Source organism: Clinocottus analis, unplaced genomic scaffold (genome assembly GCF_023055335.1).
Source record: "Clinocottus analis isolate CAN_PGR_092001 unplaced genomic scaffold, fCliAna1.0.p SCAF_12, whole genome shotgun sequence".
Taxonomy (NCBI): Eukaryota; Metazoa; Chordata; class Actinopteri; order Perciformes; family Cottidae; genus Clinocottus; species Clinocottus analis.
Window position 1 is genome coordinate 14,772,449 of NW_027175843.1, and position 27,317 is coordinate 14,799,765.

At 40.0% G+C, this 27,317-nt stretch overlaps 1 protein-coding gene across 5 annotated transcripts in view; it reads left to right on the forward strand.

The window, feature by feature from the left end:
• The window catches only part of epha3 (eph receptor A3), a 90,040-nt gene extending 85,333 nt beyond the window's left edge, over window positions 1-4,707 (forward strand). For 3 of the 5 annotated variants that reach the window (XM_068572892.1, XM_068572894.1, XM_068572893.1), the window contains exon 17: window positions 1,592-4,707. In XM_068572892.1, coding sequence (XP_068428993.1) covers window positions 1,592-1,697 — 106 coding nt within the window. In that variant the 3' untranslated portion in view covers window positions 1,698-4,707. Of the gene's footprint in view, window positions 1-58; window positions 177-1,591 lie in introns of all 5 variants that reach the window. The other 2 variants (XM_068572895.1, XM_068572896.1) reach the window with 2 other exon arrangements.
• Window positions 4,708-27,317: the final 22,610 nt, after the last annotated feature.

Sequence of the window (27,317 nt, forward strand, 5' to 3'; positions counted from 1 at the left end):
ACCTATTGATGACATCCAGTTCAATGTGTTAATGCTGCTGGGCCCGGCTGTGTCTCAGTAGAGTGGTTCTGACGGAGGTCCACGTCACACCGGCCACTTGCCCAGAATGGGAGCCGTCCATGGGAATCACCACTCTCTAACGCCCAGCTCCTCTCAGCCTCCTCTGGCTCTGGATGGTGGGTGGAGGACAAAGACCTTGGCCCCGTCCGGGAGCAGTAGCCTACCTCCAGAATCACTGATGGGCTTTCACTCGTCTGAATTTTAAAGGGATAGTTATTTGATATTCAGTGATAACTCAATAGTTTCCATCCTGCTGTGAGCTGTAGCTCCAAACCAAAGTAAGAGACACTTAATAGAAATCAAGGCGATATTATTAGTGTATGGATGGAAACCAAGCTATTTTCTGTTCATGGCATACTTGTGCTGTCTGTTGCTGCAACATAAGGCAACAATTTATTTCTTTTTATTTATGAAAATACACAATAAAATGCACACTTTACGTGCAATACTTTAATGTCAGTGAACTATCCCTTTACTTTGAAGCACAGAGTGAAACAATATTGTGATTTTTGTCACTTTCGGCTGGTCCAGATGTTTCTTAATGTGTGCTATTTTGGCTGCTCTGAACAACTAAATGCTCTGCTTGCATCTGAATTAAACGGACATAATTGTGCACATTTTTTTGAATGAAACTAAATAAGTAATAATGGCCGAAAGTGTTTGTCACAACCCTGTAACTCCTCTGCTTCTACTAATACAATACCATTTATATCACTCCTAGGTAAAAGAGATGAGTCTCGACATGCGCTGTGACTACTTATTTACTGTAATATCAACAATACTCTGTGTATAATGCTCTGTATGTTAATATTGTTGTTGTTGGCCTGACTTTAATTGAGCTGACTAACTACTGTTTGTATCTGATGTGTATGATCCATAACGTGAAACTGACACTGTAGCTCTGATTTATTTTTAATGGCTTTCCTGTACAAAGGATCTTTTATCACACTTGAATGCATGTAACTAATCTTTTTCCAGCGTCGACGAGTTTAACAAGTTAACAGATGTATTTAAATCAGAGTGTAATATCCTCCACATGTACCAGTGTTGCTCCTCTCCACATACACACACTTGTCAGAGAAATCCAGTTTAATACAAGGCAGGAAACTTGGTCTTTTCTGCCAGTGGCCATCCCATGCCATTTCCTCCACTGACAGGGTCATAATAGCAGCTGTCAGTGTCGCCCCATAGGTCCACTTCCCTGTTTGTTAGTAATGGAAAGTGGAGGCAGCACCCCCTTCACTTCTAGACCCCCCCCCCCCCCCCCTCCCCTCCTTCAGGGATGTGTCAGCCCAGTGGCCGTCTGGGAAATGTAGTCCTTTGTGAATGACAGACGCACAGGGAAAGTGAGACGAGCAGCACTGGGAGCATGTCATTAAATATCACACGGGTGTCACATCCACTGGTACTAATGCAAACTTTTCTATCTTTCTTTTTTCCATCTTTCCCTCCATCAAATCTCCCTCCCTGCTTCTGCCTGGGTTTTTGACCTCCCCTCCCCCTTCTCTCTCCCTCTGTTTCGTCAAACCAGGGATCTGAAAAAGGTTGGAGTGACTATCGTCGGACCGCAGAAAAAAATTGTGAGCAGCCTCAAAGCCCTAGATTCCCACACCAAGAATGGCCCAGTACCTGTTTAAGAAATGAACCTAACGAGTAAAAACACCAGAGACCTGTCTGTCGGTGTGGTTGCTAACCGCAGTCCAACAGAGTGGCTTCATATGTAAACTGGAAACGGATGGAAATGAAGGATGAATATGACATGATTCAAATGAGGGCTTCCGTTGTTTCGTTGAAAGACGATATCGAGTCTTGACAGAGCAATGGGAAAGAGTTCAGTGCAGACCTGCCAGCTTGTTAACTGGCTGACTCTTCGGCCATCCGTCCCTCCATGCCCAAGTTGAGATGCCTTACAGACAATTAGGAGGGTAGAAAGAGTTAATGAAAGCCAAGGAGGGTCAGGGAGACCTGCCACGGGATACAAACTGGGACTGGATTGGGATGAAGCCGGAGCTCTCCAGTAATGGCTCGGCTGGACAGCAGAGCCTTCCCTTTAAAGCTGAAAAAGGGAACGGGCATGCTCACAGTCTCCTCCCACCACGCCGACTAAGCAGCCTGCGGAACGAGGCGGTGAAACGTCTGAGATGCCTCATATAGCATGGCAGACAGCAGCAGCTCATCCGGATTTGGACCCTTCCTGGACTAATGAGGGCTGAGGTGTGAGATTTGGTTGTAACTATCTACATGTATTGTCTTTATCCATGAGAGAACCGAGCTGGAATGGACGCACCTAGACGTTAACCGAGCCATTTTACTCTGTAGCTCTAACCTATAGCATTTGCATTCAGTAGACATGTCACATAAAAGCAATAATTATGGTAATCAGTTAAGTTGTGTCATTGTTTGGAAGCTATGAGTCCGTCACATGTATTGAATGCTGTGCTTGGAAGGTACAGGGGCCATAACACACTTCACTCACACTATTTCTTTTAGGGCGACATTTATGTTTCAATGTGCTTACGAACAGATATTGTACAGTTATCGTGCCGTTCCCTCAACCCGATGCCCTCCGTGTGAAATCTCAGGATGTGTACGTTATTCGTTCTACAGAGGGGGTAGAGCAGAGACAGGAATGAAAAGTGCAGGTCAAAAAAGGCAGAAAAGGGGAAAATTGTATGAGAGAAAGACAATGACAAATAAAATGGAGCGGTGTCATTCAGACCTCTGCCTCAGACATTCTTGTTGTGATGCGGAAGTGTTTGAAACTGGAAGTGGGTTCGTACCTGAATTTCGTCTTCAGGTAAGACAGGATAGCATTACCAACCCCACACAGCATCAGGTATACTTTTCTTTCTTAGCATTGGAGTGGGATTCGTGCTCTGCAGACGATCGGTTCAGAAGGTTGAGATCAACACCACTGGTCTGGGAGTGTTGTAGTCTAGCTTTAGTCTGAGGTTCATAACTTATTAACAAAAGCCATGTGGGATCTGACCTTCGCTGTAAAAAGAACTTTGTTCTATTGTGAAACTAGTCCATGAAATCCTGATGCGTCTAATGCAAAAAGCAGAGTGCCTCCTCTCGTTGGGTTGGATTGTGGAAGGATCTCCAAGCAAAAAGCTCCAGTTTCGATTTATTTTCAAAAACGTCTCGGCCTTTTTTTGTGTTCTCATGGAGGGTTTTCTCATCACTGCCCTAAACTAACAAGGTGTGGAAATGCACTGAAAGAAATGGAACACTTTCTAGAAGTGACTGCTTTCTGAGATAGCTTCTCGTACAATATATGTCCAGGATGGGATTTCCTGAAGGCACCGTAGAATTGAAATGATCTGAGTACTCCAACCTTAACGTTTAGTGTCTGCTGCTTTGATGTCACCCAGTCAGTCCCTCAGTGCAGCACATCAACCGTATGTCTGAACTGGCACGTTGGTACTGTGATGTTGAATGGGTATTATTTAACCACCAGGGTGCTATTGATAGCACTTAATAGAAAATAGCTGATCACTTAGAACGGAAATGTTTAAGGGTGCTCCAATCAGTCAATATTCATTTGTCAAAGTTTGATCGGCGGCCTCTATAGAGACATTTCAGAAGACACAAAATGCGCTGCTAAAATGACTTTACACTTGTGTCTCCAAAGCCCCTTTCACACAGCCTGTGCGAGGAGGGACTGTTGTTCCATTATTTTTGCCTCGCTGTTCAGTATAAAAAGGTACAGACTCTGACGCTGCGGTGTCTACGTCAAGCAGCATGCTGCCGAAAATCACAATTGGGACAGTGTTATGCCGCCTTTGTTTGGTTCAGTAAAAAGAAAAAACAAAGCCGGTACAATGAGGGTATTTTTTACAGCATAAATGCAGGATCTCTGTTTAAAAAGGGGCTTATGAGTCAATAAATAAACAGTTTCTCATCTACTAATTGTGATAGTTAATATACAATGTTGTTGTAAACATCCAGATTGGAGCACCCTTAGAAATGTTATGGCCTTGGTATCGATTAACCAGATCTCATGGAAAGAGGTGATGTCGGTGCTTTTAGGAAACCCATCCTCTGTTACTTGTCTACCTGTGGATGCTGCTGTTGCTGCTATGTGTTCTGATTAGCATGTACATAATGTAAACCATCGTAATGATAGCAGCGGGCGTTACAGATCTCCACTATATGTACATTGCCATCCCTCTTTGTACAAATGTTTGTATGTATAAAAGAATAAATAAAAAAATTGTGCAACATTTTTAATTAAAAAAGAGACAAAAATCTTCTGTATTATATTTTATCTTATTTTGGATTATATTTGTCTGCTTTGTTTTTTTTCTACAATAAAAAGCAATTCTGATTACGTTATTATTTATTTGTTAACATTATACAGCGCAATGTCGATAATTTTTTTGTAGCATACGGTAAATTATGTGTCACTGCTATCTGTGTTTTGGTTTTTGACTTACTTTATAAACATGGGACATCTGAGAGAGCAATACTGTTATGCACCCGATATCCAGATCCCTCATTCTCTGTCTAAAGACTGACCCGTGTGTCTGTGTGAGAGTTTACGTGTGCAAATGTAGATTGCCTTGTCTACTAATGTCAAATGATTTGTAGTGGAAACATTTATATTTTTATAATAAATATTCGCAAAATATTTTCCAAAAAAAAAAAAAATGGATGATGATAGACCTGCTCCTGTGTTTTTATTCTAACACGTGATTATTTCACACAACAACAAATAATGATGACTTTTCTTTTAACTGTAAGGGTATTTCCATCTGTTTAACAGATCAAAAGTGAAACACTAATAACTCAGATCTTCTTTTTTTTTATTTTACAGTCCATAGATCAGTCTCCTGGCACATCTTGTCTTCCTCAGGATAAAAGCCAGCAATCATCTGACTGACATATATAGTGTAGAGGACATGTGTTTTAAATCTCTGAGTTCACAGGGCAATCAACATGAACAGAGAAGGAGTCTGTGAGGTCATTCACAGCCAGGAAGCTCTTCCCCATCAGTGCCCGTACTCTAAGGATCAGTACATCCAACTTTAAAGTACAAATCATGCAATTTAAAACGATCTAAATTCTAAAATATAAATGTAGCAATAAGTCACAAAGAATATTCATCATATATACATATATGAGAGTAAAGTAAGAAGGGTCTAAATACATTTCTTAATAAAAATATAATTTGATGACAAAAATTACACAATTAAAGAAAAGAAAACATTTGAATCCATACAATATGAAGAAATATGTATTATCTATTTTAGCTTTTTAGCTTCAACGACAGTGTGGTCAACTTCCAGACATCGACAACACTGGACCTTCAATTTCCAAAAGTCTCTCTGATTGTTGCATTTCAGCCGGATGGGTGTTATAATCTTGATTTCATCAAATGTTTCCCGGGAGAATCCTGTCTTTATCAACAAAACCACAATAATATGCCAATTATGTTTATTTTTTTCAATTATACAAATTGTGTGATCTCTGAACACAACTGTCAAACAGTCATTTTACATTTACAAACACAACCATGATCATTTGATTTTTTTTAAATTTTGACTCAAAATGTTATGCTCTCAAAAAAGAAAAATGAAATGATGCTATTAAATATTTCACTTTAGTATTGCAGGCCAGGACTTCCACAGGTCTGTATTTGCCTCTGTTACGTATCCTTACTATACTTTTACCATGTTCATTTGTAATCGTGGTATTATGGTTGCTATATGCATGCCCACCGTATACATAAATAACTTTTAGAATTATTTTTGAATATCTGCGGTTTCGGAGAACTGTCTATTTCCTGTCTGGTTAGGATTGTCACAAGAAACATTCTCCACAATCTTTCACTATCTTCACCTGTCCACACTGAACCTTCCCACACCCTCCTCCATCTGTTAACCAGCTTCCACCTCAGCCTATATATCTACTCCCTTCCTCCCTGCCGCCGCCTCCTTCTTCTCCTGGCCACATCCAATAAAGCACTCTGTTTCCGATCCTCCATGGTCAAAGTCAATTTGTTGTGTAATTTAAATGGGGAAGATCTGCATTGTCTCTCTTTTTTTTCTTTTTTTTTTGGTCTGCTGACTGGGAGGAGATGAGATGTGTCGGACAGGGAGAGGAGTGATGGTTGCTCTGCTCAGCGTTGACAGGCTGACACTATCCAGATGTTCTCAGGCAGATGTGCACAGAGAGAAAACAGGACACTGCCCTCTCCGATTCAAGAAACAATGAGCACACTATGCTTAACAACACCACCAATGCGGTCTTGTTTTTGTCTAAAAAAATTAAAAAAAAACACTTCGGTGCTGAAATCGCTGGGGTGATGGGAAAGACAGAGGGAGGCCGGAAGTGGGGGAAGAAGAGAGGTTGAAAAGTTAAAGAGAGAGCAAACCATAGAGAGGAGGATAGAAGGCAGGTGTGCTGGATTGTGTTGGCTGTGGCAGTTCTGTCCAAGTAGATAAGAACCTTCTGAAACGATCGCATATGATAATGCAATAATTCAGAAGAACATTAACCAGCATCATTCAGCATCTTGCTTGAGATGTGTTCCCATGGAGCTGCAACACATACTGAAAGCATGGTTCCACCTCAAGAGCAACAGTAACAAGAAAACAAAAGACATAATGTGTCCAATTTATTTCCAATTTTGAAGAAGAGTAATATGCAATCATCAAAAATACAACTCTCCCTTTTTACACTTTTCACATCCACCGCTGTTGGAGGATGTGCTCGGATGTCTCAGAACCTTCACGAACAGCTTTGCTGCAGTGGCTTTTACCTTGAAGTATTTTTGAGTGCATAACGTAACCTCTTCATGGGAAAATGTTGAACTGTTACCTCCTTAGTGATTGTGGGTCTGGGTTTGAATTTAAATTTCTGATCTGTGCATTTATATGTTCTCATTTCTAGACAGCAGAAAATATAGTCATCAATACCATCCAACAAAGAACTGTAAACACTTTTTTTTTTTTTTCAAGCATGTTGAGTTACAAAGAGTAAGTGAGTAGACCAAACCCCACCCTTCCCATGTAGAGATGTCTCCTCCCTATGAAGTCTGTTTCGTGGTCTGATCCCTCTATCTCCTCTCTTCCCACTTGCATCCTGGTAAACTGGCCTCCAGCTGTGTGCAGCTGCTCTGCGGGGCCTGGCGCCACGCTGCAAATTCATACTGCTCCGCTCAGCCACCCCTGCATCCCACTGTGAAAATATTATCCTTGCAAGCCTACTTCCTGAGTTCAAAGTTGACTGATAAAGAACCAGGATGCCGTCCGTTAATTATCTTTGTTTCTAACCGTGTTTATCTGTGTGCAGCAGTAGATTGAGGAAGAATCGAGCCCGTGGCCCTCCAGCGCCGTGCAGACTGTGCAAGGACACACACGGAGCGAGGCAGTTCTGACACAAAGAGGGTCTTACACATGTACACTGCAGGGAACACTAAGCTGTCACAATACTGTCTCCTCCACACACATGTACACGTGCGCACATACAAAGATAGATTGATGCCGGTTGCTGGCTTTGCAATGCCTGTGCTCTCTATGGAACCTAAGCACACACTGACTCTTCAATCATTGTATCACCAAAGTAACATGCAGCGTTATCGTCACAGCACACACACACACACACACAGAGGTCCCACGACTGCAGATCGCAGGCCGCTTCTGTCACTTTAATAAATGGCGCCATCACAAAGGGAAGCTATCATCACAGCGTCCTCTCCAGCGGTGGTACGAGGGAGAGGCAACTACTTCACTCAGGTAGCTCCGTGTTTTGATCAAGCAAGACCAAAGGTAAAGTCACTATCACCAAGGAGTTACAAGTGCGAGAAAGAAAACAATGTTTGTGTTTGTTACAAGTTCATACGAAGTTTAAAATCACCCTCAGGATTTTTGCATGTCAACGCAATGTTCTTTTATAACAAGCTATTTCAAGTGTTGGAGTGGCTTTTCCAACACATCTGTCCATGAAGAAAGCACAGAAGTATCAAATGCACAAGGTGCTGTAAGGCTAAACAAGCTATATTTTCCAGTATTAACCTAATCATTGGTTCCAGATGTTGTCCTGAGTGGGAAATCTTTAAAAAAAAAAAAAAGAACAAAAGTCCATGAGCTCCAAGTAGAGCTCTTTAACTACTGGACCGTGTCACCTCTTCAACCCACACTACACACTACGATATGTCGGTCTCTGAAATAGCAAGTTAAAGCACTTCTGGCTATACCCAGAACACATTCATTGAATTTGTGCATAATTTTACATTGTATCCAAATTTATTTTAGAAAGTCTAAGAGCTTAATACAGAAGCAACCGAGTAGCCAGACAGGGTTGAACATTGAATATTTGTATTACACATAGAATTTAAAATGATGCACTAAAACAATGAAATACTCAGGCAATATTACCTTTACTCCCTAAAAAAAGAAAAGGTGACGCTATAATGTCTAAAATGATTCTAAAAATGTCCTGAGACCATTTGAAAATTAAAGGTTTTTCTTTTTAAGTAAACCATGTTTTAAAGTAAACTTCATTTCACGCTGGTTGAGCTTGATGTCCTTCGGTGATGCTGTCCTCTTTAAGCTTCACTGGCTGGATCATACTGCGGCCAGCGTAGCTGTTCACCTGCGTGGAGGGACGATGATGACACCAGCGCATGGTGATGCCCGTCACCATGGTGCAGTGGAGCTGATGGACCCGTCCTCCCCCTCGTCCTGTGACTCCTTCACAGTGTGCGCACCATCGATGATGCCCACCCGGTCCTCACCTTCAACAGCAGAGAGGCGTGACGCTGCTCCTCTACAGCTCTGCATGCCTCACTTTTTGTGTTTCCCCGCCAACATTTCACAAAATGACCTTAAAACGTGTCGTCACATGATACATCACCACAAGTGAAGCTCTGGTGCACAGCACATAACCTTATGTGGGGATCAGAGTGACCGTAATGATACTGAAGACGTCTATTGCCACTCTGTCTGTTAATGTTAATGCTTGGAGCGCGGCTATAGAGCCGCTGGTCCTGCCTGCTGTTGACAACGCTGTCCATACCGGGGAGAATTGATTTTCTATGAAAGCTGAGTGATGTGAGGGAACTGCGGGCCCTCTGATGTCAGCACTCTGTCATCTCTCTACGTCTTTTGCCCTCTCTCTCTCTCTCTCTCTCTCTCTCTCTCTCTCTCTCCATCATGTTTGTTGCTCTCCATTCTCCTTTCTCTCTAGTCTTTTCCCCCCCCCTCCCCGTTCCTTTTCATCCTCGGTTTCTTCTCAGCTCAGTATCTTTTCCTCGCTCTTCACCTCTGTGCCCTCTGTCCTCACTTTTCAGCTCCTCCTCTCCTTCTCTTTCATCTCCTCGCCTCTCTTCTCTGCTCTTCAAGTCGATTCTGCCTCATCGGCATCACGTAGTTGTGTATGTGCTATTCATTAAGACCAATTTCTAGACATTAACATCTAATTAGTATCAATTAAACAGAAGTAAATAGGCTGCTCTCCTATTCCCTCTCTCCGTCTCTCTCCTTCTGAAGCATCAAGCAGGATGATTACATGTTGATCACGATGCTAAATAGGAGCCCAATTTCAGCGTTGTCACACTTTTTGCATCATTCCCTTGCATTACATTTCACACAGTTGAGTGTGATGGAGTCTTTCTTTTTGAGCAGAATTGCCGTTTGTTGACTTCACAGCCGGCTTTCAACATTTTTGCAACAAACAAAAGCAGGATGAAGTTTGCAGGGTTTTCCTGTTACAGATGCATGTAAACAGGAAACATACTTTTATAGAAAACACCTACTGCATTTGTTGTTGTCAGCCTCTGGGATTTTGGAAACAGTTGATGTTTCTTGATGTGCAGATGAACATGATTGATATTCATTTGCATGTCTAAAATTTCATCTTATTTTTTCTCCCAGTCTTGCGGGTTAAAAAGTTGCGCAATGAAATTGTATTGTTTTTTTGTGAATGCTGAGGACTTTTAAACAATCTCAAAAGTTCCTCTGCGCCTCTCTCTCTCTCTCTCTCTCTCTCTCTCTCTCTCTCTCTCTCTCTCTCTCTCTCTCTCTCTCTTCATTGCACCATCTTCCCATCCACATATTAAAGCCATATATCAACAGGATCAAACCCAGTGTGAGAGCCAGCGACAGGCTGATTTACTGGTGGGTTTCCTCTGTGTCTGTGAGTTTTATGATTGGGGTCGAGGGCCAGGGGCACAGGGATACATTTCTGACAAGGTCTGTCTTTGACTACTGGTGTTTCTAGCACTTTTCATGCCTTTGCGCTCAGCTTGACCTCCGTGAATTGCAAGGCCACATGTTAATGCCACTTTTGACTTAAACAGCTGAGTTCCAGAAGATGTCGTAGCCGGCGCTCACCAGCTGCTGCAGCGGTTAAGAAATGGCCAAATGTATTCTCAGACGGGTACTGTTGATAAAAGTAAACACTATTTGGTTAGAGGAGATGGATTCCACTAAAACGATAGTAATTTGACAAAGTATGAGTTAATGGGTGATAGATAGACTAACTAAAATTGGTTAAAGGGAAAAATGGCAGCACTTTAAAACCATCACATATAAATAGTATGTATAATATATATATATAACAAAATCTGAAATGTAAGTGACAAAGAGGAGAAATGCAGGAAATAAAAAAGCTGATACTTCTGCTGCATCCATTTTCCTGCTGCGATGACCTCATCACCCCACAGCATGACTCACATTGCGATTTAATGTTATTACATTGCAACAAAATGCAATCACATCCTGCATTTGGTTATTCCCCAAATACTTTGACTTAAATTTTGCTTTCCAGCTAAAGACTTTAAAGACAAAATAATGGGGAGCAACCAATCAGTATGTAAAATATTAGTTCCCTGGATGTTCCCAATGGAGTTGCTGTGTGGGCAGCTCTTCCCAGAACAAGCATAAGCTAATCCATACCCAGTCTAGAAGGAGTCAGGCCAGGAACCATGACCTAACCAGTGAACAAAACACTGTGCTCGCACACATCAACACAGAGCACTGGGCAACTGGGACATAACACAGGAAACAACAAATGGCCCTAGCAGACATACTGCTGAGACCAATAGGAATACACGCATAAATGCTTCCACATAGTGCATAAAGCAAGGTTTTATATCTCTCTCACACTCCCTATTTCTTTTTCTCCCCCCCCCTTTATTCCTCTTTCCTCTTGTGAGTATGCGTGTCAGAAGAAGAGACATGACAAGTTCTTTCCGGCCTTTCCCCAAAGTAAGCCAGTTCAGGTTTTTTTAGCACAGTCCGTCTGTCAGCCAGTCAGCCACTCAGTCAGTCAGTCATACCACAATAGTCCTCCGGGCTTGCCGAAGAAGAGTCCAGAGCTGGGTTAGTCCTTTCATCATCGCAATTTGATCACACGGAGGAAGATAATGTGGAAAAATACATTCAAGTGTAATGATATATTAGATGTGTTCTGTTGAAAATCTATAAATGTTCCACATATGTGTAATCTGTTTATACTGTCAAAGTGTATAATTTGATGCTTTTGAGCATGGGTTCATATTCCCTTTAAGATTAAAATGATACAGAAGGCATGCTATGAAGCTATGTTGATGACTGACTTGTGTAAGGTTATGTCCTAGGGCTGTGCTGTAATGTTTCCCTCTTATATATACACATAAGAAACGCAAAGCTATTTATTCTTGTGTTAATTCTGCCTGACATTTACAATTACCGCCGTGTTTGGTTGCAGTGGAGCCTGCTTTAATAGGGCTGTTGACTGTCAAACTTGGTTAAGTCTCCTTAGATCTCAGTCCTCCTTTCAGGGGGACGTTATTGTTTGTGTGTGTGCATGTGTGCGTGTGTTCGGGGGAGGGAGGAATGTGTGCCAAAATGTGTGCTCAAACAGGCACTTTTTATTGTACATTTCCAAATTAGTGTGGGCGCTCAATGATAAGAGCCCCAAAGCTCGGTTGGCATTTATGGACATTTTATGTGTTATTTTGTGCAGGTGGATACATGTAGAAATACCTTTACAGGGACCGGACAGAGCTTATTGTTACAAGAAAAAGATACAACTATTCCACTTCCGATGATTGTCGTGAAGGAAAACGACATTAACGAGCCGGGCCGCATCGGCTGGGTTGTCATGCTCTGGTTCTGACTTCCTCTCCAGTTACAGCCGTCCAAACAGTTCAGGGAAGTGACTGCTGTGATGCAGTAATGATATGAACAGTGAGCATCGGACAGGCAGACAGACAGACTCGTGGGGACTGTCAGACATGTTGCTATTGATCTGGTAAGACGACACGTTGTACTAATGGAAGCATTATGTTGTTAATACAGCATTATAGCCAGCCATTGGAGGAACAAAACTAACATTTAGCGGCAATAAAAGCCTTTTTGCTTTATTGATTACATTTCTGACTACATGTGTACTTATATATACTGAACATGTATGGAGAGTACTCTGCAAGTCATGAGATAAATTAGGATTTAAAAAAAACAAAACATGTAGTATTATTGACGATCACCAAAGGTAGGTTTTGTAATAAATTAAAAAAGGAAGTGGACTGTAGTTTGAACATGTCATTGGACTACTGCCTTCATAGTGAGACATATGCGTCACTTTTATACATAATCTCACTTCAACTATTGGTCGTTGAGTAGCCTCACTCGCTTTGTTTGAGAATACAATAGCACATGAAGATTACAAAATGAAAATGATTTAATCCTAACCCTCTATAAATCATATTTAAGCTCAAGACTATTAGTACTTCAAGCACACGATACGATGGCACTGAAAAAATGTCAGATGATCACATTAAACCAGATTGATCCCTGAGGTAAAAACAGCAAAGAATAGTGTGATGACAAAATACTTTAGTCACACACATTTTGAGCATACAGGGATAATAAATTAAGAAAGAATTGTTTCAAATTGTTTACACAATCAAACAAATATCAGGGTTATGTAATGCACATTTGTTGGAAGCTGGTTTCTGTCTCGGCCCATTGAATCAAAAAGTAGCTTTTAAAGCAATGACTGCAATGGTCTCGTATTATTATCTTATTTTACTTGTGAAAAACTCTTCAAGCTATTAAACATAATTTAGATATAAATATATGCCCAATTTATGAACTGCGAGACATTTCCACAAACAGCATCAGGGAGCAATATAGACAAACTAAAATAAAATGAGATTACAAACAAACCAATTTGTGAATTTACAGAATTACAAATTGATGATCTGGATTATTTCAAAAGGTATAATGTGAGATCTGGGCAAAATATTCTCACTGGGAGTGCAACTTGGCAATGAAAGAGACACAGGCTCATGCAGACACACACAAGGCACCTTGCCTACTTTCCCTTATAACAGAGGTATGGCTATCACAGGCCTTGTAATGATGTGATGGTCTGCTAGCGCCTCAGCCTTTTTTTGGACGGAAAATGTGAGAAGAGATCCTAGTAAAGGTCCACACTGATCAAATCCACACAAACCCTCCAAATCCTCCCCCTGTCTCCCTTCTGAAAAGCAAGGTGGAGAGATGGAGACGAATATTTTCATTGTATTCAGCAGCTTATTTTGGATACGTTGGTCCACATAAAGCTTTAAGCTCTACGGACAGAATACCTAAAGGGATGATCACTTCATCCCACTTGGAAAGTCTTTCTTCCCCACTATTTTCTGGTCTAGAGAATTTGCACTGTTCTTATGAGATGACATCATAGGATGGAATAATACCGTCAGTGTATGAAGAATGTGAAGGAAGGAGGACAGTGAGAGTTAAAGGTCAAGGACATTTGGCTCTCATTGAGGCTGTAACTGCATATGCTGCAGCAGTTGCAAGGATGATGAATGGTTTAAAAAAGGGAGGTTGTTTAAATGGGATTTTTTTTTAATAATCATTTGGTGTAATGAGAGTCTTCAGATTGCAGTAACAAAGCTGTCTTATCAGCTACTTGCTTTGAAATAATTTGGCACTGGAATTGAAGTGAAATGGTCCCATAGACTACCTCATTTAAACAGAAAGGAAACATTGCCATCTCTCATAATAAGACTGTAGCAAAAGGGTAACAGTCCTCCGGTTATCTAAAAAACAAGGCCACGTAACACTTAGCCTTTAAACTGGCTAATACTAAACCGCAGCCATTAACTGAAGTTGTATCAACCTGGAACGATTAGCTGATCATTTTATTTATTGTATGTTTTTAAGCAGCATTAGCTAAAAACATCTAATTTTAATAAGTTTGAGTAATTCTTTACATGCAATGTTTGTAAAATGATGGATAACCAACAAAGCATTCCATTTCGCTATTTTGGCTAATGTTAGCTTACATTGAAAAACTGCTTTCTGGAAATTAAAGGCTATATTTCACTTATAACAATAGCATTAACATATGTACTATATACTGCTCATTGACCCACTGGATTATTCAAAGTTTCTGAATGTTGCAGAGTCAAAATGTTGAGTTCAAATGAATTCAAAGGCAAACTGAATGCTTAGCTAACAGTTAGCCTTGACACAACACAATTATATATCTATGTATCTCTTGTTGAATCGCATGTGCAAAAAAGAAAAGCAATTGAAGTATTAAGTGCAAGAGAAATGTGTAATAAAAAAGGAGTTTGACCAACTTGGCATGTCTGAAACGGTGTTACTACGCTCTGTCTGGGCACTACCTCCTCGAGTATTTGAGGCTTAATGTCATGATACTGTAGCATGCTGCATTACACATTCACAAAGTAATGGGCTCCTCTATTCAAGCTAGTCACTCTTCACACAGTTCAATTGTGATTGTCTAAATACAAGTTATTCCAGGAAATGGGACCTGGGTCTTTATTTACACTCTGCATAATTCAAGCCGTTTCAGTCGCCTCACCTCCGTAGAGCTTGGAAAGCTCATCTGACAGACTGAGTCCCTATCTGGGTGAGATCAGAAGTTAGTCATCAGAGCCGAGACCATCTGTTTACACCAAGACAAGCCACAGAGCTCTGACTGGGTTACCCAACACCGCCCAACCGGGCAGCTGACTCCCAATGAAAAAAATCCACCCTTGTGAGGTAGCAGCTATGGCTTTTATGAGCATCCTGGTCAGAGCAAGTCCAAACTATAGTCATGAAGTGGAGCACTGTGGATGTGATAGTGATGGATTTATTGAGCTGCCAAAATGATATCCTGCGCGGTCAGCATTTTCCATGTGTTATATAGTGGCTACAATGATGGTTCTTCTTCTTCTTCTTCTTCTTCTTCTTCTTCTTCTTCTTCTTCTTCTTCTTCTTCTTTGTCGTTATGACAGAAGTACACAGGCTCGAAGATGAGGAAAATAAATTGTTAAGGGCTTAGATCAAAGGGATTTAAGTGTAGTTTTATGTATGTCTGGATGAAAGAGTTAATGTTCCCTTTGTTGTTGGATTCCATCCAAAGGTGGGTTATTCTGGAAATCAAGAAGAAGAAACAATTTATTTTTTAACAGCACTTTTGGCAGTCTGTGCGACACCAGTGTTTTAATTACAGCTCTCTCAATTAACTTGTTTAATCTACTTTATTAAAATTCTAATTTAAAGCAGATCAACAAAACATACAGTCCTAAAGGGATTGATCTTAATTTGTACTTATCTTTTCTCAGATGCTGTAATGAAATCTTCTCCCTATTTAATATCTTGCAGCAAAACTATTTCTATTCACCAAGAAAGAGAAAACAAACAACCTCAAAAAATGATAACTTTACTTGATTTGTTTATTTTGTTTTTCATTTTTAAGAAGTATATTACTATTGATCTTCATGTACATATCCATGTTGGTGGTGGCGTGTTAAAATACATACCACCACAAACTAAACATGACACATTGATTTTGATGTGGTTTCCAAACATTAGTGATGAGAAATAAAAGTGTGGTTTGTCAGGTTGCTTTGTCCTGGTTGCCAAAGCCAAAAATACTTATTCATATTATTTAATTAAAAAGAAAAGGCCCCCTGCTGTTTCAGTAGTTCTGGATTTGTATTGTCTTTTTTTAAATCTACTTCAAAACAAAACAGTGATGAAAGTGACGAGTTGGACACTTTGTTTGTATTTTCACTCAGAAGTGTCACACTTCAGTAACTTCTGCATCCTCCAAAACTTGTAATAGCTAATTCCAATAAACAACAGACTTGCACATAACCCTTCACAACAAGTCTCTTTGCAAATTCTAATTTTGAGCACCTCTTCTCATTGGAGAGGGAAAAAATGAGTGCAAATTGTTCACTTACTTTAGTCTTTTGTTTCAGTCAGTGAGGCGCGTGCCTATCGCCTCATCTGTAATCTTGCTTTAAACATTGAAATTAAATTGATTGAATAGAAAAACAAAACTTGTTTTTTCATGAATATCCATCACTTGACTGCAGACACAGCCTGTCTGAATATAAAACCTGATAATAAACAAATTTCCAGTGGGTCAGCCAACAAAAACATACATTAGCAAGCAATTGTCTCATTCCCCAGCTACATTATTCCCATACACTGGGTAATTCCCCCTTTGGCATAATTGCATGTAAAAGCCATTATCATCCGGGTCCATGCTAATCATATTTTGAGGCTGGGCTCTGAGGGTGATTGTTGAACTTTCCGCCAAAGTGTGGAGATAGAAATGCAATCCTGGCAGTGGCATGGCTGCAGCTGCTTCCCTTCTTTGGTCTGAACCACTAAACCACGATACAGATTGGTTTTCACCCCGTCCTATCGGACTGTGGAGCAGCGCTGAGTTCTTTTAGATGACTTGGAGTTTTATTCTTGTTACTGTTCCTTGAGAGTTGGCACTTTAGTCCTCTGGATGAAAGATTGACTCCAGCGTGGCTTAGCCAGAACAGAGAGAGAGAGAGAGAGAGAGAGAGAGAGAGAGAGAGAGAGAGAGAAAGAGAGAGAGAGAGAGAGCGGGATGGAGAGCAGAGGCAAAGAACAAAGGGACGGGACAGTTTCATGTTAACGGTGTATGCAGAGACAGCTGTCACAGAGCGGCTCTCTCTTTAGAAACACTTACAGGCTCATCAGTCAAACGAGTTGCACCTGCAGCCGCCTGGGAGCCAGAGAGACGTACATGTGCGAGTTTTAGTCGGTGGGAAAGTGTGTGTGGGCACATTTGTGTGTGAGATGAATTACATTTTTGGAAACCCTGAGTAGTCTGTGTTTACATTTCTTTCTGTGAAGTTTACATCTGATGCATTAAGCCTATTGTACTTTAAATGTCCTCCCTCTCGGCCGAAGGTTGCTGTTTCCGCAATACTTTTACGTGGCTAATATAGAGACTGATATACTGAAGGCACGTATAACTGGAATACATATTTTGAGTGATCCTGCCAATAGCTGATAATGTGTGCCATATTTTATTAATTGGAAAATTACTCAGGAAACACACTGAAAGATCCAGCTACAAAAATAATATGAATGATTAATTATACAAGAAAAACATGTAGTGCCACTATTCTATTATCTATGCCGTACTATCTTTATTTATTAATATTGGCTTGTTTATTTTTGGCAGCATCCATCCTTCAGCTGTTACCGATGACCGGACGGCAACTCAAATCTAAATGTTCTCAAACAACCTCTCAGTGGAAATTTCCACAATTTTAATATGTACATACAAAATGCGGACAAATATATTCATAACCACTAAGTCTCATGAAACATTCATCACAGCGATAGGCGGTAATGATCCTGGCGTCACATTGCTGGGAAAATATATGGCTCCTAATTACTATCCCATCAAGCATATTTTGCCGGCTGATATATCATACATAATGTGGGCTTGAATCACAACCACAGGCAGGTTTTCACTCTCTCTCCTGCTGCCACATGCAAATTAGACCCTTAAAGGGGCAATGTCCTTCATGGACTTTCTTACACATCCACAATTATTTTAGTTAATAGTATGTTTGGGCTTTAAAGTTCACAGTTAAGTTTTATTGGCAGGTAATTTGATAATGATTTGGTTAAAGAATAATCACTTTATTGACAAATTATCAACATTTAAGTAAGTTATTTTAGGTTTACAAATTAGGAGATGAGTTTTTGTTATTTATTTATCAATGTGGTTAGTTTTGGATTGATATAGTGATATATTGATATAGTGATACTCATAATACTGTATGTGTATCAACATTACAAAACTGAGACATTAAACACCTTTTCTGCACCTAACCAATAAAATACACATTTGATATAATATTGAATTATCTTTCTGTTGCAGCAGAATATTTTGGTTAATGCTGAGTTGAATATATTGTCCTTTTCCGGTGAAACTATTCAAACCTTCTGCATCTATCCTTATTTTTTACAATACATTTATGAGAGTTATAAGAGGCCTTTTCATTGTGACTGTATCTCATGTACACATTTTTCTTTTTCTTACAAACTTAATATCTCTCTTTTGGAACCATATATTCGTTAATTATTTTCTTATGTTCTGAAGTGGGATACATTGGTTTAATTATTTTTAACCTCACCAACTCTTATTAGTTTACATTAATTTTGTCTATTTGTTTACAGTCAATCCTTATTATTTATTTATTCTAATTCCACTTATAATTGCTGTAAACAATATATTTTCTGCACCAAATTATTGTTCTGGCATTCTGCAGACCCGGCTTTTATACATCTAACTTGAACCCAAATAACTGCTTACCAGCTGCATGTCTGGTTCCTCTCAGAGTGGCTATCTCAAGTCCGACACTGGCCTGTGGGAGTAACAGTGTAGATGCTCACAGTGGCGTTAAATCAAAAGCATAATGTGGTATTTTCATAGAATTCATATTACAATAAAAAAAAAAATACTGTCATGATGGAAAGAAACCAAAATTGACCGTTGGGGCGAGATGTGAGAGTCAAAGACTTGAACCAATCATCTACTCTGACCTTCAATCCCAAACATAATGAGAAAGTAAAACAACTTCACGCTACTTTTAATAATGAGAACTCAGAAGTCAACATCCTCAGTCTAAAGTGGAAAGACAAACGTTACTGTGGCCGTGGTAGCAGTCTCAAATATCGTAACAACATCCTGTACTTCTGACAGCGTCAGAAGCCAATTTGGATGCATTTAAAAGAAAGGTTACATCTCATGAACTCTGCAGTCTGCTTCTGATAAAGCAGATTACCCAGCTTTCAATTAATACCAGAGTTGAACTGCAAACCACTAAGCAGTGCAGCCTAATTCCCGGTTTTAAGCAGGACCAGGCTTCGGGTGTGCGTGCGTATTCGGCATTCAGTTTGCGTTTCTGGGGAAAGGTTCACTGAAAGTCTTCCTTTATGTTTTGCCGTGCCGATTTGGGATTCTGTCACCAGTGTAGAAGCGCAGTATAAAAAGTCATATCCTCAACCACATACACATACAGCAACACACCCACACAAAGGCACAGAAACATTCAAAAAGCATCAGCTGGTCGTCACCCATCACCAGAAGGCCTCCACAGCAGAGGTTACATGGCAATCATTGTCTGTTGAAAAGAGAGGGGAAGTGTGGTGAACTAATGAATCCCATGATCTCAGTTGCATTCGGCACCATGAGTTGAGTCACCGATTCCTGCCAACCAATCATTTTCAAGCACAGCAGTGAAAAACACTGGATTTAAATGAAAACAATGTGATTAATGACTTTAAAATGTCGTCCAATAGTCCTCGCCTACAAATGTTACCATGTGAATTGAATTAAATTGAAGTGACCATTGAGTGGGGATTGGAAAACACTCATCATTGTTCCTCACAGTGATCAGAGCTTGATGCAAGTATTTAAGGGTTCAGTGAATTGCTTCCTGTTTTTTTTGTGTCTAGGCCAGGAACTGTCATTTCATTTCATTTTTAACCTGTCAAAAATAACCATGCAATGGTGGGGAAAAAAGTGTAAAAACATCCACAAACCTCCATATGCCATACATATGCTCAGTATCTCGCACACACTTGCTAAAACATGTCCTGACTTGCTACTTCAGAGCTCCAGCGCAAGAGACAATTTGCATGCTCTGGGTAAAAAGTTCACCTTGTCCAACCACACAAAGGACGGCCATTTGTTGGGCCTGCTGTAATGCGTACATTATTGGAAAGCAGCATGCATTTGACAGCAACCACATTGTGAAAGTAGGAGACAAAATGTTCAAAGTGACCAGATGCACTTGTCATTGAAGCGGCACACTATGTGACTGCTGCACTCTGTTCAGAAGAAAGCAAGATGTGTGTTGTTTAAATCCTTGTTTGAGCTTAAAGAACTTGGCTCACATGAAGGAATAGAGTGCTGGATTACAAGGCTGTATAGTTGTCCCAGTGTTAATGTTTAATGCGTGCCGTAGTGCTGAGTATGCTTATTACAGATTGGTCGGAGCAACTGTTGCCTTTCAGGAGGCCTGGTGCATGGACGGAGCTGTTTATACTGTACTTCTTAATGTAAGCTGTATAACTATTACAGACTGTGGTGGCTGATGCGGCTGGCATGATGTCGGCTGCTTTAATGTGTGAAGATCTGGCCTGCTGGAGTTTCGTAGGGGATTTTCTGATTTGCTATTGATGTTTAAGGTTTCAGTTGTGTACGTGCAGTTGATGTGTACGTGGGGGAACAGGGGAGTGAGCTTATGGTGGAATCAACTGTGCATTTTGTGAGCAATATCGTACAACCAGTCAGAATATGATGACTTGAAAACAATATGATATTTAGTAAAAACAAAACAAGAAAAACTCTCTTTCTGCGTGGTTTCTGTATCCCAATTAGTTTGCGTACTTCTTTTAAGACCAACCATGATATCTTTCCAAAAGCCTAACTAACTGGTTGTGTTGAAGAGACAGAGCCTTGACCGCTTTATATAAAATAACTATGTGATGTAAAATGTGTATTAATGTCACACGGATATGTCGTGCTATTTCTACGCCTTCCCAGGAGATAATAACATGCAGTAGATTATCAACATGATCAATGCATGGACTTTCACACTCTGAGTGTGACACAAAGGGATCCACTTGTCACATGAGCTAAAACGGTTCAGAGTCTGCTTCAAGCTGCCAACAGTTCCACTGGCATGCAAGGGTGTGATTCCCAGTGAGCGCAGCGTGCGTGTCATTTTACTGTGCACCCTCCACAAAATGTGTGTGAATAAAGATCTGAGTTGATAAAAATGTTCATATGCTCATCTGAGTCACCAAACAAAGCTGGCATACTGTGCAGGCATCAACACTTAAGCCTTCCACCAGCACACCGTACATGATATGAAGTCCCAGGAGATATTTCATATCATGCTAGCCAACTTAGCAGATGTCTTCATTTATGATTATGACTGTGTTTGACAGGTTGGTGACCTACATAAATAGTGTAGCCTATATATATATATATTGAGATCTACATGCTGCACCTTCCATTTTTTAATCCAAAAGAATGAATCATGTCTCCATGTATGATTAAATATAGATTAGTGGTTGATAGCCCATATGAATAATACAGCCTATGATTTCAAAACAACCCAAACTCATTTACAAACTCTTAACATCTGAGTTTATTCTGCAGTGTTGCATTTAATATTATAATGAAGTAGTTCCTCTATGCCAATAACTAATTGAAAGGAATACTCAAAGGAAAACCTTGGCTCAGGAACCCAATTATCACTTTAAGCTTTAAACGTGTCTCTGAAATGTTTGTAGTTTGCTCCTCAGTAGAGGATAGCGACTGTCTGTCGTTAGCTTGTGTCATGGTGAATCATAAAAGCTGCCTTGTGCTCTCAGAACACATGGCTGTTTGATAGGAAGATAAGAAGATACATCCTCATCATCATCATCATCAGAATGGATAACATGGGCGATGGCTTCTTTGTGTAACGCAGTAAATGTTGGTGAATGAGTGAATCATTTGCTTCAATGTTGTGCAACATTTAGTTGAGCAGTGAGGGACATTCGATGTATATAGTATGGATCACATTTTGAAAGGAGCCTTTTAGTATGAGTATTTATGTGATGTTTGAGCTCTTATGGAAAAAGTAAAACATCAGTTGAATAAAATTGATGATGTTTGTTTGAGTAAAGCCCTAAACATGAACACAACTGAAACCATGCCATGCACTCAGCTGTCTGTTTAGTGTGAGCTGTCATTAGGTGATTTGACATTGTTTCTAAACATGTCAGAACTGGCTCATGTTTGTTATGGGACAAATCTGTGTGATTTTTACCCGGGTGGAATTAATGACTGCCATATGATTAATAGAGGCAATAAATGAAGGACCACCATGATGGAGAGGCTGAAGGCAGAGAAGCTCTGTTTAACATTTTCAAACAATATTTCAAGCCATTCTTGTTGATCGTAAAACTATCCAGTAGATTTCAATATCCTAATTTTCTGTAAACTCTGTATTTCAAGGCTTTAAAGGATAACTGAGAAGGACCTTGCCTCTTAAATTCGTGAAGACTACATGTTTTAAGTTGACAATTAAAACAAAGTTTCATAATATTATGCTGGAATACATACAGCATGTTTATCTTAAGTGTGTTTGTATATTCATTTAAGAAATCCCATCAACATGTATAGGTTATAGTCTTGTACACATATAATTACTACATTCTTGCGTAAGAGTCGACAATTTGATTGAGTAGTAGGGTTTGAAATGAAACTGTACCATTCAATCAATCAATCAGCTTATCAAGCAATCATTCTGTCAGCTAATTTGTCAATCAAGAGTTTTTACTATACAATCAGACATCTCAAAACCCCAAATTCAGTTAAATGATGTACAATATATGTTTATATGTTTGTATTACATCAAATTAAGCTCTCAAGTTAAACTTATATAAGTGTATGTGTATTGATATACATTATATATTACATTTAATTAATCCCAAAGATAGACTCTTTAACTGCAACAAACAATTAACACAACAAAATACTACAACAATCAGTGTAAGTGTAGGAGTGAGAGCATTGCCAGCTTCGTGAGGCGCTGTGTTTTTCCTCTAAAAATAAAATGGCAGATGGATGACACTAATTTATATATTTTTAATCTTGGAGGGATAAAGTAAGCAGGGGATCCATGGTTCTGTCACACAATGCTTTTAATCCCCTATGCCAGATAAACAATCGCACACGGTTAAAATGGATGATGTACAGGAGGAATACCGAATGTGAAGCTAATCCATGTAGACTGGGTATTATCTAAATCCACGACTCCCTCTATCTGTTCCCTTGTGTATTAATGTCCACAGTGTTTCTCCGTGTATGAGTCCAACCTGTCAAATCACATGATTATGACTACAAATAAACAAATTAATGTACATGGGATGTGAGTTTTCAACATCTGACCATTTAAGGAACGTAAATACCTACCAGACATGTAAAATGGAGTTAGACCACATTAAAGTGGTCACATGATTCAAATGTACTGATGTTTTCTCAGCATTTCTCAATGAAACCGTTTGGTTTCTCTAAACAAACTGCTGGCGGAAGTAAATACATTGGTGCTAACCATTTCAAACTAGATCATTACTAAGATGGACCTGAACATGTTCACCTCCAGGAGCTGCTTTGTAGTTTACCTTGACCTGTGACTTATCTGTAAAAAGGGGGCAAGAGAGAAATAATTTCCCTGTAGGGACCAACAAAGTGTCATGTTAACATTATGGCTTCCTTCCCTATTTTCAACCTGAGAAAATTAAAAAAATAATAACTTTTGCAGATGTGGTTCAGAAACATCCCAATGAAAGGTTGTTAGGGATGCTGCATCATTCCATTAGCATATTTTAAGAGGTAGAAGATATTTTTCAAACACAGAGAATACATGTTTGAGTTTAGTAAATGTATCCTGATGTTTAATCTCTAAATTCCACTAGAACTAAAAACCATAAAACAAAGGTACTTGACTGATTATATCTACAAAAAAAACACTTCATAATCTACAAGAACCTTCTAAAACCACCTGCCAGAATCTATAACATATTACATGTCTACAACTAGAGAAAATATTTCAATATCCTGGAGAATGTGAACCTTATTGCACAGAAACCGTCTCCATCTGAACCCATTCCCTTGCCTGAGATGATGGGGCTGCAAACGAAGAAAGTTGCAAAACATTTCTCCGATTTCGACATATCTCCCACATGTCCTCTGACATTGCCCCTTTGGATCCAGAACCCCGTATCACTAAATCACCACGAACAGAGTATAGGCCTAGTTCGTGGGAGAGGGAAGCAATGCGAGCCCCCGCTGACCTCCCCGGAGCTCTACCATCCTCTGTATCTGTAAATCAGACAGCAGGCACTTTCCCAAGGCTGCTCTGACTCTGAGGGTCAAGGACAGGGAGCTTGTGACCTGAGAGGTTGAAGGCCACAGGGAAAGGGCCCTGAATCCCACTGAGAGAAAGAGGGAGAGAGAGAGAGAGAGAGAGAGAGAGTATGAGAGTGAGAATGAGAGGTGGGGTCTGATAGGTCCGAGGGTTGAGTGTTTGATGGATAGAGGAATGAACTTGTGAAAACGACATCCAACTGTGGTTTGGTATGTAGAAAGGGAAACACAGTAGACAAACAGACACACACACACACACACACACACACACACACACACACACACACACACACACACACACACATCCCCTAGCCTACCTTTTAGATGTTAAACAAAAGTTAGTATGACTTATTTTTCTACTGAGCTCAAAAGGAATTTAAAAAACAACATTTGTTTTCAAAGCCAGTTGCACACATGCCTATAATATATCTCAAACGTCACCTAAACATGAATGTGATCTAAGTATTTCTACGCGCACGGTTAACCCGGCTTTTGCACACACTTGGTGTTATTCAATTAACTGGATCACTCGTACCCTGTGATTGAATTTTTTCGCTGCTATGAATAACCCGTCTATTCATCAGAATAATCCCTCCACAGAAAATGAAAATGAAAAGAATGGAAAGGTTCAGCCATAAGCGAGCTGGGTCTTATTTCATTGAGATGCCTCGCAATACCGGTAATAGAAAGTAAAAAGCGTAGAAGTTTGGAAACGATAACGTAGACGCCCGCGTACGCTACTTGATTGGGTCGTAGCAGTCACGACGCTGAGCAACAGTTCGACCTGGTTGCTCATTCAAAGAACTCTCTGGTCCGTTTTTTGGCCATTGCCGTTCTTCCTCCGCACTGTTTTCTAAAGCTAATCCAACTGCAGCGTGTAGAAAATCTGCTTCCTGTTTTCACCGTCGTGTGCATGCACAGGGTAAGTGAATGGTCATGTGATGTGCGTTTTCAATGGGCGCCGTGCAAACGGACCTTGTTTCGAAAACAATGTTAAAACACTGGTATGGACGGAGAGCTATATTATGGTGTGGGTGTAGCCTTATAGTCAGACCACCACTTCAGACTGAGATATCAAATGGTGAAATTCACAGCTAGTTATGGATCTCACAGGATAAATCCTATTGACTTTTCCTCTGGGCCCACGAGGTTAACCTTTGTTATTTTGGCCGAAAGGCCGTAAAAAGTATTCTTTGGATTACCTTGACATTTGGTCACATTTGGTCATGTTCCCCTCATGATGAGCCCTTTTAGTGGTCCGACTTTAAGACCAATGAATTAGTACGGTAACACGCAAAATGGTGTGTTGTTAAATGGCCAGGAACCGAAGCTAAAGACATTAGTTGAAAACCGATATGTTTGGTACCTGAAGTCTGATCTGTGGAGAAGAATACAGGCCGGTAATACTTCAACTATTGTATTATTTTTGTTCATGCCTTGACAGAGAGGTGTCAATTCAACTCTATTGTCCTTTTCGAGTTTGTCGTTACTGGCGGTGATGTGTTGGATTGCAGAGGTGTCTCAAATAGTCAGTCCTATTCATGTATGAAATATAAAACAATACAACATCTAAATAGACCTGATACTATATGTTGATGTATCACTGTGTCAGACTGCATTACATAAGACACAGTAGATCGTACAGGTGAAGCTAACACACTGGTCACTCTGTAATTAAATGGTCTTGGTTGTAAGAAAGCAATCTCTGACTGAACATAGAGCACACACACACACACACACACACACACACACACACACACGGAGCTCATAGCGAAGCCACTTCTGGCCCTGAAGTGAGGTGAAAATAGCATTTTCTTCTCATCTGAGGCGTCATTCAAGGTTAGCCAAGTGAGAAAGAGCTTGCCACACAATGTGTTATTGCCCAGCCTCGCAGTTATCTGTCTCCCAGAGAGGTGTCGTATTGACTCTTCTATCTCCCTTTGTTTTATTTGGAGAGTTTTGATAGTGTACAGTGGGGGATCCCTGATGTTTGAGGTTGTACTGTATGCATTCAGTTTGTGTGAGCAGCGTTAGTGTAGTGTGATAATTAAATAGATTCCACGGGGATGTACACAGCCTCCAGACTGGCAGCTTCTGAGCACTTCAGAGGGGGATGGATCCGTTTGTTTGTTTCAGAAGTGTATTTTTTACCTCACAATGTATTCGAGACAAATAGCAGAGTAGTGTGATACCCAGGTGCATGTATGCCCGTGTTCATTTTGGTGACGAAAACTATAAAAAGGGGAAATATTATCGAGTTGTTTGGGGGGAGTTGAGATTCTGAACTGTAGTCAAAAAACAATGGGTGACGTCACAGTGATAATGTCCTCATCTTGTTTACAGTCTACGGTAATGCTATACTGAACTAGTGACTGTTTCCATTGACTTTAAGATAAGATAAGTTCACTAGAAATTATACAAACTAAATAACTGACTAAAATAACGCAAGCAAATGTAGGAATCAGATATTGTAACAGATGTATTAAAGTGATCAAAATCTATGTATTCTGTAAACATTAACATGTATGTGTTGCATCATAAAATAATTACTCTCGATATGAAGACTTGCATTGTTCTGCAGAAATGTGTTCATATAGTGCCGTAATTGCAGGAAAGCATCATAGAAAGGTCACGGACCTCTGCCATTGATTGAAATATATAAATCTGTGAGAATGACTTTATTCTGAATTTTACCCTGGGAAAATTGATGCCTGCCTGTGTTAGGAACATTATATCTGAAGAGATTAGGTTTTTAAAACGAGAACATTTTTTTGCGCTAGTCAGCGAGCAAATCTGCTTCTCTCCCATTTTCTATTGAGCTAATACCTCTCTTTGTCTTATGTGTGTCTGCGTGCGTGTGCATGTGTTTGTGTGTGTGTGTCTGTAAGCTTGTTGCACTCTCTCTCTGTTTAAACAATGTGGAATAAGTGCATCACTTTTTTTTTTTTAAATATCCAAAACAGCAGCAACACTATAGGCCAAAAGCACACTGTTAACCCGTCATTTGACATTGCATAGCGTTTCAC